General features: G+C 40.3%; 2 protein-coding genes across 8 annotated transcripts in view; both read right to left on the reverse strand.

Moving 5' to 3' along the window:
- The window catches only part of LOC117555896 (protocadherin alpha-C2-like), a 206,894-nt gene that overhangs the window by 91,283 nt on the left and 101,852 nt on the right, over window positions 1-13,759 (reverse strand). The window lies entirely within an intron of this gene.
- LOC117555732 (protocadherin alpha-3-like) lies at window positions 401-2,913 on the reverse strand. The gene has a single exon (XM_034230694.1). The coding sequence runs from the start codon at window positions 2,819-2,821 to the stop codon at window positions 401-403; it is 2,421 nt and encodes an 806-aa protein (XP_034086585.1). The 5' UTR covers window positions 2,822-2,913.

The following is a 13,759-nucleotide window of genomic DNA, read 5'->3' on the forward strand; positions in this document are numbered from 1 at the left end:
TATTCTCTTATTGTAGATAACTTAACACAGTAAAGACAAAGAGAACTCCAAGACTTCAAAGGCTGCATAGTCAAAGATCAGCACCACGGAAAGCGCTGTGCTTTCAAACTGCGAGGATTCAGTGTTTCCGACTTTTTACTCATCTGTTTTCAGAGACCGCTTTCTCGGGACCCTAAAACATCAAACATATGAATATATGGGTGCTATGCCTCTGAGGTGATACACACATATCACTGCATTGCATAATTCATTGGCACATATTTTCGTTATAAACGGCAACATTCTAATGAATGGAGGTAATCTGCGTCAACATTCGATGCAATTGATTTTAATATTACTTTTTAGTTAATTTCTGTTTGTGTATGCAATGACACTTAAAAAGCATAGCAACGTCTGTAACTCATGGAGACTGAAAGGACGTCATGTAAAGCTGAAGAACACGTACCTGGTCATTGTTGGGTAAAGTCTGAGTTCTGGTAAAAGTGTCTCCTCCGTTAATACTGATCAGTTCACCATCTACAGGCGGAAACGGGCCGGGGAAAACCACTACGTCACTCTTCATTGTGTCTGAGCTGAAACACACGTCGTACTGCTGAGTAGATTTAGAGTAAGACCAGCTCCCGTCAGGGTGGGTGGTGATCATTGGGGCGCTGTACCTGCTGAAACTGCCGTCTGTCCTGTGGCATTTGACAGCTATTAAACTGATGAGGCTCAGCAGAAAGATCACTGACACCGACACAATGGAGATCAGCAGATACAGGTTCAAATCAGAGAAGCTCTCCTCCTGTATGGGCACATGTCTGAACTGGGTCTGGATGTCAGCTGTGCTTTCAACCACCACCACATCAATAGAGACAGTAGCTGACAGGGAGGGTTCTCCGTTATCAGAAACCAACACCACCAAGGGGTGAGTTTTCAGGTCATTGTCACTCATTCTCCTCTTAGTCCTGATTTCTCCGCTACTGGTTCCGATCCGGAAGAGGTTGTTTCCTTTGGGCTCAGAGAGGTGATACGAAAGCAGCGCATTGTATCCAGAGTCTGCGTCTACAGCCCTGATCTTTGCCACAAAGTATCCCGCCTCAGCAGAATAGGGGATGCTCTCACTGTTAACGGAGCCGTGCTCAGAATAGGGCGCGAGGACTGTTGGATTATTGTCATTTTCATCCAGAATTAAAACGTTCACAGTCACGTTGCTGCTGAGAGGAGGAACACCAGAGTCTGTGGCCTGCACTTTAAACTGAAACGTGTTTAACTCCTCATAGTTAAAAGACTGCAGGCTGACTATATCTCCAGTCTCTGAGTTTATATTCACAACTGTTGAAATTGGAAAACTTTTGGGATAATTATCAATTAACGAATAAGTCAATTTTGCATTTTCATTTTCATCTGAGTCTTGTGCAGTTGCTCTTGATATAATATCTCCCACTTTACTATTCTCCTCTACAAATATATTTATATTAGATTCTGGGAAACGTGGTGCGTTGTCATTAATATCCGAAATGTGCACAGTGATTATAGCAGCGCTTGATAGAGGCGGATTACCTTCATCTGTAGCAGTAATGGTTACATTGTACTGTGACACAGTCTCTCTGTCAAGAAAACCGTTTACTATCAAAGAATAATAGTTCTTGTAATTTGACTTTAATGTAAAAGGTACTGTGTCTTCAATGTTGCATTTTGTAAGGCCATTTTGACCTCCATCTTTATCAGTCACAGTCACTAATGCAACAACTGTTCCAATGTCAGCACTTTCCTTTACTGGACTCATCAGTGAAGTTATAGAGATTTCTGGGGAATTGTCGTTGACATCAACAACCTCTACAAGAACCTTAGAATAACCACTGCGAGGGGAAGCACCCTGATCTGTTGCCTGTACTCGTAATTCATACGCATTGCTTTCCTCGTAATCCAAAGGAACCTTCACAGTGATTTCACCACTTTCAGGAATAACAATGAATTTTACGGCAGAGTTTGCATTTCCGTTTTTCATTAAAAAATATCTGATATCTGAATGTGGACCTTCGTCTAAATCGGTCGCGTTTAGTTTCAATATTGTCGTACCGAGGGGTGCATTTTCGCTGATTCTTACTTTATAAAGCGGCTTGCTAAACAAAGGCGTGTTATCATTAACATCTATCACATTCACAAGAATCTGCATGGTACCAGACCTGATGGGTTTTCCTCCGTCGAGAGCGGTTAATGTTAGTTTAATGGCTGGTTGTTTCTCTCGGTCTAATGCTTTCTGCAGCACCAACTCGGCGGAAACACTGTCTCCTCCGCTGCTCACATCTATGGAGAAATGCTCGTTCGGACTTAGCTTGTAGGTTTTCACTGCATTACTTCCCGTGTCTGCATCCTGAGCTATTGGGAGCGGATATCTCTCTCCCGTTGAAGAAGACTCGGATATATTAAACACATGGGTTTGCTCAAGGAAGGATGGTGCGTTATCATTCATGTCAAGTATAGTGACTTCTATGCGATAAATATTCATAGGATTGCTTAATATTCCTTCTATATTAAGGGAACATTTAGGTAGATTCGGACAAAGCTCTTCACGGTCTATTCTATCGTTAACAATCAAAGCTCCTGTTCTCAAATTTGCCTCGAAAAAGGTCTTACTGTAGCCCGAAACAATCCGAAATCCTCGTTCCTCGAGTTGCTGCGAGTGAATGTTTAAATCCTTTGCGAGATTTCCCACCGTTGTGCCTTTGTCCGCCTCCTCTGAAACGGAGTAGGAAATCTGAGCAGCAGACCAGTCAGATAAACAAAGAAGAATTGCGCACAACATCAAGTCGACCTCTCTATTTCGTTGACGACTCATATTTTTCTTTAGATGAGGAATTCAGGCAAAAAACCCTATTCATCCACAACAACGGGAAAATATCCACAAGACGGCCGAGCTCTGCTTATTCATGGGGCTTATTTCAAGACGACGTGGTTTAATAACCCAGCCCCTATGAAACGTACTGCCTCTATTTTATTTCACCGACACGGAAGGAGGAGTTGTTGGTCATGTGGTCTCGAGCGGCATCTTGTGGCCTTTTGATAGACCACAGCGGATTATTTACCAAACACACCTAACGAGTAATTGGGTTTCTAAAATAATAAGAATACACCAGAAATGTTTCATGATGTGATTTTCATGAAGCATTATATTCGTTCCTCTCAAAAACAAAACCATAATAACTGCAGAGATCACTAGCCTTCCTGGAGAGTACATTAATTAGAGAAGGACGCTCAACATACTGTATGAAATGAATGAATACTGAATGACAACTTTATGTAAAAACACGTTTCACAAATTGGTCTTTTTTGAGAGAGTATTTAATTTAATCGCTTCTATTTTACCAACCTTTAATATTTTGTTGTGTATAGGCCCATATTATTCTAAAACATTAAACTGCATTGTAGGTAAACAAGCCAAGTTCAAGCTACACAGTACGTAGGCCTACATCAAGTCAAGCGTGCTGAAGTTCCTGAACAAATATAATCTATATAGCAGCACCACGGAGAGCGCCTTGTCCATTTTGCATTATCTGAAAACATTAAAACGGTGGATGTATGCAATCAAGCGTTTTATATTGCCAGAGCTCTAATACTAATTGTAAATGAAGAACAGAACCACATTTCCTTCACTTAATGCAAATACCTTTAAAATAAAGACAAAATAGGCATTGTTTCAGTGTCCGTTTTGTATGGCTCTTACCTTGTCATTGTTGGGTAAAGTCTGAGTTCTGGTAAAAGTATCTCCTCCGTTAATACTGATCAGTTCACCATCTACAGGCGGAAACGGGCCGGGGAAAACCACTACGTCACTCTTCATTGTGTCTGAGCTGAAACACACGTCGTACTGCTGAGTAGATTTAGAGTAAGACCAGCTCCCGTCAGGGTGGGTGGTGATCATTGGGGCGCTGTACCTGCTGAAACTGCCGTCTGTCCTGTGGCATTTGACAGCTATTAAACTGATGAGGCTCAGCAGAAAGATCACTGACACCGACACAATGGCAATCAGCAGATACAGGTTCAAATCTGAGAAGCTCTCCTCCTGTATGGGCACATGTCTGAACTGAGTCTGGATGTCAGCTGTGCTTTCAACCACCACCACATCAATAGAGACAGTAGCTGACAGGGAGGGTTCTCCGTTATCAGAAACCAACACCACCAAGGGGTGAGTTTTCAGGTCATTGTCACTCATTCTCCTCTTAGTCCTGATTTCTCCGCTACTGGTTCCGATCCGGAAGAGGTTGTTTCCTTTGGGCTCAGAGAGGTGATACGAAAGCAGCGCATTGTATCCAGAGTCTGCGTCTACAGCCCTGATCTTTGCCACAAAGTATCCCGCCTCAGCAGAATAGGGGATGCTCTCACTGTTAACGGAGCCGTGCTCAGAATATGGCGCGAGGACTGTTGGATTATTGTCATTTTCATCCAGAATTAAAACGTTCACAGTCACGTTGCTGCTGAGAGGAGGAACACCAGAGTCTGTGGCCTGCACTTTAAACTGAAACGTGTTTAACTCCTCATAGTTAAAAGACTGCAGGCTGACTATATCTCCAGTCTCTGAGTTTATGTTCACCATTGAAGCTATCTGTGTGGTCTTCGGAGAACTGTTTATTAAGTGGTATCTTGCTTTTGCATTTTCATTTAAGTCTGAATCTAATGTCGTAAGCACATGAATTGTAGTTCCTATTGGGCTATTCTCTTTCACGTAAACATTAATCAGAGGCTCCAGGAATCGAGGAGGGTTGTCATTAACATCAGACACTTGAACTGTAATGACACTTGTGCTCGACAGAGAGGGAGTTCCTTCGTCTGTGGCTGTTATTGATACATTAAACTGGGAAACACTCTCTCTATCCAGAGGCCCGTCAACCAACAAAGAATAATAATTTTTATAGTTAGATTTTAATTTAAATGGCACAGGACCTGTGATTTTAAGGTTTGTGAGACCATTTTTTCCTCCATCTTTATCAGTGATAGTCACCATCGCAACAGCTGTGCCTATTTCAGCGTCCTCTTTCACTGGACTCATAAGTGATGAGACCGAGATTTCCGGAGCATTGTCATTGACATCAATAACTTCGACTAAAACCTTGCTATGTGCACTGCGAGGAGGAGTGCCTTTGTCTCGTGCTTGGACACGAATCTCGTATGCTTTATTTTCTTCAAAATCAATATTGCCTTTTACAATAATTTCCCCAGTATCAGCATTCAGGTCAAATATGTCATCAAGGTTTAAACGCCCCCCCTCTGTGAAAGAGTACACAATTTGACCATTTATGCTGTCATCGAAATCAGTAGCTGTCAATGTCAATAACGTTGTGCCAACATTTGCATTTTCCACAACTTGTACTTTGTAAAGAGTTTTGCTGAACAGCGGTGAATTGTCATTTACATCCAGTACATTAACGTGTATCTGTAAAGAGCCCGTTTTGGGAGGTTTCCCTCCATCAAACGCTGTCAGTGTGAGTTCAATAACAGCCTCTTTTTCTCGATCTAATGCTTTCTGCAGCACTAACTCAGCAGACACACTCTGGTCACCAATGCTCTGTATATCTAAAGAGAAATAATCATTCGGGTTCAATTTGTACGTCTTCACTGAGTTTGCACCTACGTCTGCGTCATGAGCTATCGGCAGTGGATGCCTTTCTCCGACATATGAAGACTCCGACATATCAATTGTTGTTATTTCTTCAAGAAAAGACGGAGCATTGTCGTTAATATCATTAATAACAATTTCAATTCGATGGAGGCTGCGAGGGTTACTCAATACGGCCTCTATATTCAAATAGCACTTTACCGTATTAGAACAAAGCTCCTCCCGATCAATCCTCTCGCTAACAAAAAGTACTCCGGATTCACGATTTATGTCAAAATAACGTGTGTTATATTCAGAGGTAATCTGAAGACCCGTGGAATGAAGCTGCTGCACATTGAGGTCTAAATCCTTAGCGAGATTTCCCACCGATGTCCCTTTGTCCACCTCCTCTGAAACGGAATAGGTTATCTGAGCCACGGACCAGTCGCAGAGACAAAGCAGAGTAAAAAACAGACCCAATATATTCTCCCATTGTTCCCGAGTAGCCATCGCTCTTTAGGCAAAAGCAACAAATCCTGGTTTATTCCTTTTGTCCTCTTTAGGAAAAGTGAAAAATATAGCCTTTTTATATATCCATTCTCGCTTAATGTCCTCTTCCTCTTACGGGCTTTACTCGTCTGTACGCTATTTTCACAAAGCACTGCCAGATGATGACGTTATCTTTTCTGTCATAAATAGAGGAGGGGTTTATAAACGGTGAACACACACGAATATAGCATGGTCTCTAGCGACATCTCGTGAAAATGTTTTATAGGGAAATGCGTCCAAAACACAAGTAGACATGTTTAATGTAAGGTAAAGTAAACAGGATGCATGAGAAAAGTGTACTGAGAAAAATGCTAAAATGTAGGTAACACTTTATTGTAAGGGTACATGAATCATTATGAATGCATGAATGAAAAAGCATGGATTCATTCATGTAGTACTTCATGAACTATCAGTAATGTACAAGGATTAATAGTATCTCATGCATGACTTAATGCATTAATGATGTTCATGTCTTCTTCATATAGATCTGCAGTTAAAGTGTCAGGCCAACAAACTGACCAGTCACAGCAATTCCAAGAGTTGTAATCACGATTAGCTATAAGCATACTTCATCATATTTGTGCCTCTTCAAATAAAGTGGTGACCTGTTCAGTCGTTTACACTGATAAATAATATGATTAATGGCCTATGTGAAATCACCTTATTAACCATTTGGTGCTCATGCATCAATCATCTTTGTGATCCCTCAAATAAAGTCAGCCCTTATGTCTATTTAGGCATCATGTATTTGGCAATATTACAAATGCAAATTAGATCATCATTTTGGACTTCATTTCAATTATCAATTAAATAGTTAGGACTTTTTTATGTATCATACAGTATTATCTTAAAGCTCACAAACCATTACAGATAACTCATTCATAATATTGACACACTTTAATTTATAATTCAAAGCCAACAAGATCACATTTTCACATATCGTGAAGACACAAGATTAGGAGGCCTACTTTAGGGAGGACGTGGATTACCACATAACAATTGAAAGTATATGGGATCACACAGCAAGGCTCAATGTGACTGTACTTACCGTGAAATACAGAGGTTAATAAAAACAATATGTAAAGGGAATGTTAGGGAACCATTTGCTTAGGTGTTCAACCTTTGACACAGTTCATAATTTTTTCATTCATTTTTACCAATATATATTTTCTTTATGTATTGCATTTTAAATTATTTTATCCTTTGTATTCCTCCTTCACTGGATTCCTCAAAATGACCTGCAGAGAGAAGTCATTTGAAATGCTTGCGGCCTGTCCTATGTGGAATCTTTTAATGTATGAACCTGGGTCCTGCTGGTTTTAATCACACTTCATTTTATGACAATTAGTTTCTTATGATTGTGTTTAAATTGTTATGTGATAATCCACGTCCTCCCTAAAGTAGGCTTCCTAATCTTGCGTCTTTGCAGACATGTTGTACTGCCTTCTTATGTGACACGATATGTGAAAATATGATCTTGTTGGCTTTGGATTATAAATTAAAGTGTGTTAATATTATGAATGAGTTATCTGTAATGGTTTGTGAGCTTTAAGATAATACTGTATGATACATACAAATAAGTATGCTTAGTTAATCATGATTATAACACTTGGAATTGCTGTGACTGGTCAGTTTTTTGGCCTGTCACTTTAACTGCATATGAAGAAGACATGAACATCATTAATAACTCAGAAGTCATGATGATTGAGATACCTGAGTTGATGCATTAATTAAGGTATTGTTGCTGCATTACAGTTTTTCTCGATTGCTAACACACGTTTTTTTTTAAATTGCTCTGTTTCTCAGAACACTAAACACAATTCACAAAACCACACCCCCAAAGTGCAAAACTCCTACTTTCTCCTGCTAAATGAAAGCTTTAGCGCAAGTTCAATAAGGAAGACCTAACACGAGTCACTTACACCTCACTCTATGGCTCCGTTCCCCCCTCATTAAATACGAGGGCGTCACGCCTCAGCAGCCAATCGCTGCACATGCTAAATTCCTTAAATGCCTGCTCTTCCTCCCTGTCAGTTGTCATTGCAGATGATCACACGCAACCCGCCTCCACCCCTCTCGCCTCCTGTCTCCTTCAGGACAAAGCTAAACCTTCCTCCTTCAGACCGGTCTCACCTACTCATCACCACCACCAGTGTCTAGACCCTGGGGATTTCATCGGAGCGGTTCTTTCCCTCCTGAATGATTATCCTGCAAACCGGGGCCTAATCGCCAAACACCATTACATTCTCCTGTTGTATTATCGTGGCAATCATTTCATTCATATGACGTGTAAACAATAAATATGTAATTCTTACATCACGTCTCTCCGGTTTGAAATGAAGAACTGCACTCAAAACTAAACACTTTCCAAATGCAAACTTTTGCACCAAATACAACACACTTCATTCATAATACTAGATGGTTTGACCACCCAACTACACACTGCTGAGCATACTCTAAAGCACTTCCATCTGTTATGGGCTGTGCTCTGTACAGAGAGGTTTCTGCAGAGAAACATTGCTTGAGTTTACAGAAATACAGTAAATGAAGAAATACAAATGAGTTGTTGAAAAAAATCACATTGTATTCAAAGATAACATTGTTCAACATGCATCTCAGCACATAGTTATATGCTTCAGATCTCTCTAAGTGTGATGCATTGTTTGCCAAAAACCAGTTTGTAACTGCTGCTTCCTGCCTCATTGGAAACCCTTAGCCTTCCACCTCTTTGTTTCTCAGTCCTTCAGATCAACAACTAAGACATAGTGGTCGGTCAGTGTCTGTGTTGCATAACAGTGAGTTTACCACAGTACATTGTGCAGGATGTTTGTACAGTTATAGTATGCAACATGCTAACAATTCAATTACAGTAATGAAGTAAATGCGTTTCTCACAACAGATATAAGTACTGATATATCATGAGTTAGGCAGAGCTAAAACTAACTAACCTGTTTTCAAGTCTAAGTGTCCGGATTACAGAGGCGACAGTACGGCTTAGATTAGGCTGAACCCTCTGTCCAGTCTCTCTCATCGTCAAACCATGTGATAACATTTCATTTCATTAGAGAGTACTCTTCCTCCTCCTCTCCTCTTCCTCCAGCTCTACCTCCTCCTCTCACTCTCAGCCCAGCTCTTCCTCTTCCTCCTCCTCTCCTCTTCCTCTTGCTCTTGCTTCCATGTTGGCTTCCATTGTTGCTGTAAGAAAGTTCTCACCTGTGGTCTTTTTATAGTGCTAACATCCTGATTGATGAGCCAACAATGATGCTCTCAGGTGTTTGGTCAGGTGGAACGTGTTTCTTGATCATTGGTCCATGTGTGAGGCATTTTGAATATCAGTGTTTTAAACCTGCTAACACGTGACTTTATGTCAGAATCCTGTGTCTTACGTGGAGAAACGTGTGCAGTGGTTTGCAAAAAGTAACATGTTGATTTGCAAATTGTGTGAAAAGCTGAAAACGTGTTTAGAGTTTTGGAGATTTGAGCCAATGTTTTGGTCTTTGAGTGTCAGTTAAAATAATTGTGCTTTATGTAGAATTGTAGTGTGTTAGTAATCGAGAAAAACTGTAAGTCATGCATGAGATGCCATTAATCTGTACATTACTGATAGTTCATGAAGTACTACATGAATAAATTCATGCTTTTTCATGCATGAATTCATGATGATTCATACCCTTACCATAAAGTGTTACCAAAATGTATTGGGTGATTTTGGAAGACTTGAGCTCTATAGTAGTTGATGATTGAACATGCATCTGTTTAAGATAAGTTAACAATAGTTAGGTTATGTATCATCGTCAGTGTTGGGTGTAATGTGTTACAAAAGTAACAGAGTTACAGTAATGTATTACTTTTTGCTGTAACGCAGTTAATGTAACACATTACTAATGAAATGTGGGTAAAGGTAATGTAATTTATTACTTAAAAGAGACAGTAATAAGTAATACGTACTGTATTACATTTTGGAAGTAACTTGCCCAACACTGATCATCGTATACTATTTAATGATTCTATTATTACACAGCATTTGGCTCTATTCTGAAACTAAGACAGGGAAAATCAACCACCCACGAAACCCGCATCTCAATATATCAGCACAAAGGACAGCACCATTCTCAAAACAGAGAACAGAAAGAGACAAAATAAAAAATCAGCACCACGGACAGCAACCTAAAGCAGTTTGAGTGCCCTCCTCAAGTGACTACAGAGAAAACCGTAAAACAGTGAAATGCAATCTTTGTTGTTCTGATATTGCTCTTATAATTGTAGAAACCGTCGTCAATACATTCTATAGACACTAAATCATCCGCCAACAAACAAAAATCAAGTTTCTCGAAGCAGAGTAATACAATTAGTGTCAGAGGTCTTAACAATGGTATAGAATAGTTTTAAGTATAGCTTTAGATAATCAGTTAGAGTGGACACATTCTTAGATAATAGTCATTTTAAACATATTGCTATTCCTGCATGTTACGACATATTTCCAAATGATGTTACTGAAAAGTAAATATTAAATTAAGATAAATATTAAAACTAGCCATGGCTTACCTTGTCTTTACTAGGTAAAGTCTGAGTTCTGGTAAAAGTGTCTCCTCCGTTAATACTGATCAGCTCACCATCTACAGGCGGAAACGGGCCGGGGAAAACCACTACGTCACTCTTCATTGTGTCTGAGCTGAAACACACGTCGTACTGCTGAGTAGATTTAGAGTAAGACCAGCTCCCGTCAGGGTGGGTGGTGATCATTGGGGCGCTGTACCTGCTGAAACTGCCGTCTGTCCTGTGGCATTTGACAGCTATTAAACTGATGAGGCTCAGCAGAAAGATCACTGACACCGACACAATGGCGATCAGCAGATACAGGTTCAAATCAGAGAAGCTCTTCTCCTGTATGGGCACATATCTGAACTGGGTCTGGATGTCAGCTGTGCTTTCAACCACCACCACATCAATAGAGACAGTAGCTGACAGGGAGGGCTCTCCGTTATCAGAAACCAACACCACCAAGGGGTGAGTTTTCAGGTCATTGTCACTCATTCTCCTCTTAGTCCTGATTTCTCCGCTACTGGTTCCGATCCGGAAGAGGTTGTTTCCTTTGGGTTCAGAGAGGTGATACGAAAGCAGCGCATTGTATCCAGAGTCTGCGTCTACAGCCCTGATCTTTGCCACAAAGTATCCCGCCTCAGCAGAATAGGGGATGCTCTCACTGTTAACGGAGCCGTGCTCAGAATAGGGCGCGAGGACTGTTGGATTATTGTCATTTTCATCCAGAATTAAAACGTTCACCGTCACGTTGCTGCTGAGAGGAGGAACACCAGAGTCTGTGGCCTGCACTTTAAACTGAAACGTGTTTAACTCCTCATAGTTAAAAGACTGCAGGCTGACTATATCTCCAGTCTCTGAGTTGATGTTCAACATTGTAGATAACGGGATTGAGGCCATTTTACTTTGTAAAAAGGAATAGCTCACCTGGCCATTTTGACTGATATCTGCATCAACAGCCGTCACTGTTTTAATTACTGTTCCTACTGGACTGTTTTCTTTAACATAAATGTTTATCACCTTTTCTGGGAAGTACGGTGCATTGTCATTAACATCAGAAACATAAACAGTGATAACACTGATGTTTGAAAGAGGAGGGCTGCCTTCATCTGTAGCTGAAATGGTTACATTGTACCTAGTAATGACTTCTCTGTCTAAATGTCCATCAACCACTAAAGAATAATAGTTTTTGTAATTTGTCTCAAGTTTGAACGGGACTGTATTTAAGATTTCGCATTTCACTTCACCGTTTTTACCACTGTCTTTATCTAATACTGACACAAGTGCAATAGCAGTGCCTAACTCAGCGTCCTCATTCAATGTATTGAGCAGTGACGTCACAGTGATTTCAGGAGCGTTGTCGTTTACGTCAATTACTTCTACTAGCACTTTACTATGAGCAGACATAGGAGGCTGCCCTTTGTCCCTTGCCTCTGCTCGGATCTCAAAAGCTTTTTTTTCTTCATAGTCGATTTTGCCTTTCACAGAAATTATTCCCGTGTCTGGGTCGATTTGAAAAATATCCAGAATATGATCCTGATCCTTATTACGAAGAGAATAAACAATTTCACTATTGGCGCCTTCATCCGCATCGGTCGCATTTAAGGTGAACACCACCGTACCAATCGGGATATTTTCTAACGTTTTAACTTTGTAAAGAGTGTTGCTGAACACCGGGGCGTTATCATTAATATCTAGTACATTTATTTCAATCTCTGATGTGCCTGAATTTGGTGGAGTTCCCCCGTCTACCGCAGTTAACATGAGCTGCATATGTGGCCTTTTCTCACGGTCTAAGGCTTTCTGCAGCACTAACTCTGGAGATAAACTGTCTCCTCTTTTGTGTGTTGCGAGACTGAAGTATTCATTTGGACTGAGCTTATATGCACTAACACAGTTGTTACCCACATCAGCATCGCTTGCCTCGGATAACGCAAATCTAAATCCAGGCAATGTGTTCTCTGCGATGTCCAGTATTTGTGATTTAGTGTTGAATGACGGAGAATGATCATTCACATCTTTAATTTCTATCTCTAGGCGGTAAAGCTTTAGTGGGTTGTTTATCACTGCCTCTACACTTACAGTGCATTTTGGTTCATCTGCACAAAGCTCCTCTCGGTCTATTCTTTCATTAACATACAGAAATCCAGTCTTCAGATTTACCTCGAAGTATTTCCTCTTAGATCCTTTAACAATCTGAAACAAACGGGACTCCAAATCCTGCGCATTGAGGTTTAGATCCTTTGCGATATTTCCGACGTGAGTTCCAGTGTTTACCTCCTCTGCTACTGAGTATGAGAGCTGCCCAGACACCGCTTCCCAGTAACAATCCAACAGCACCAGCACCAGATATGTAACAAAATACTTCCTACTCGGTGAAGACATAATTCCGCCGAAAAAAAACAAAGCATATATCCACGATGTCGTTTCTTCCGTGAACCACTGAGCACAAGGTTTTAACAAACACACCTCGATACTTGTATTCGTATAGAAGAAGACTCCATTATGTTCTCCCTTCCCTTCCCGTTTCTCTTTGTGGTGAAAATCCAAAGTCATTCCGTTTTTACTCTGGGAGGAGCATCAACAATTCTGTGTTACGGTCTATGGCGTCACTGTGTGGTCACTTTGATGAACTGCACACACTTTAAACAACTGAAGTACCCATCATTTATGAGAAACGCCAACAACAACGTAACTACTACCAGTCTTGTATTGCACACATTTGGGAAAATTAAGAAACCCAATCAACTTAACATTTTTAGACGTCACAGTTTTTACAGAACCATGCATTTGTTAAGTTATTGTGGTAAAGAATGTACTGAGACTTTGCTTTATTTAATGTGAGGAAAATATAATACTACGTCGTGAACACGTTCGCTTAACAGCAAACATCATTTATTTAAATTTGAAATGGGGAATAGGCTTTAAGGACATCTTTGTCTGTTTTATGTTAGCATTATATTAGTCAAAGGTTTGAATTTGCAGGAGAAAACCTGAACTTATAAATGTCAGTAAGGGATTCCTATTTGTATCTGTTAGGTCTATCAACGATTAATTGCCAAAGTCACACTTTAACAAATATAATAATAGAAGAAA

The sequence above is a fragment of the Gymnodraco acuticeps genome, unplaced genomic scaffold, assembly GCF_902827175.1.
Source record: "Gymnodraco acuticeps unplaced genomic scaffold, fGymAcu1.1, whole genome shotgun sequence".
Classification (NCBI taxonomy): domain Eukaryota; kingdom Metazoa; phylum Chordata; class Actinopteri; order Perciformes; family Bathydraconidae; genus Gymnodraco; species Gymnodraco acuticeps.

Bases quoted from the DNA above. Each gene is read 5' to 3' on its own strand.
- LOC117555732 (XM_034230694.1), bottom strand. From the start codon at position 2,821: ATGAGTCGTCAACGAAATAGAGAGGTCGACTTGATGTTGTGCGCAATT.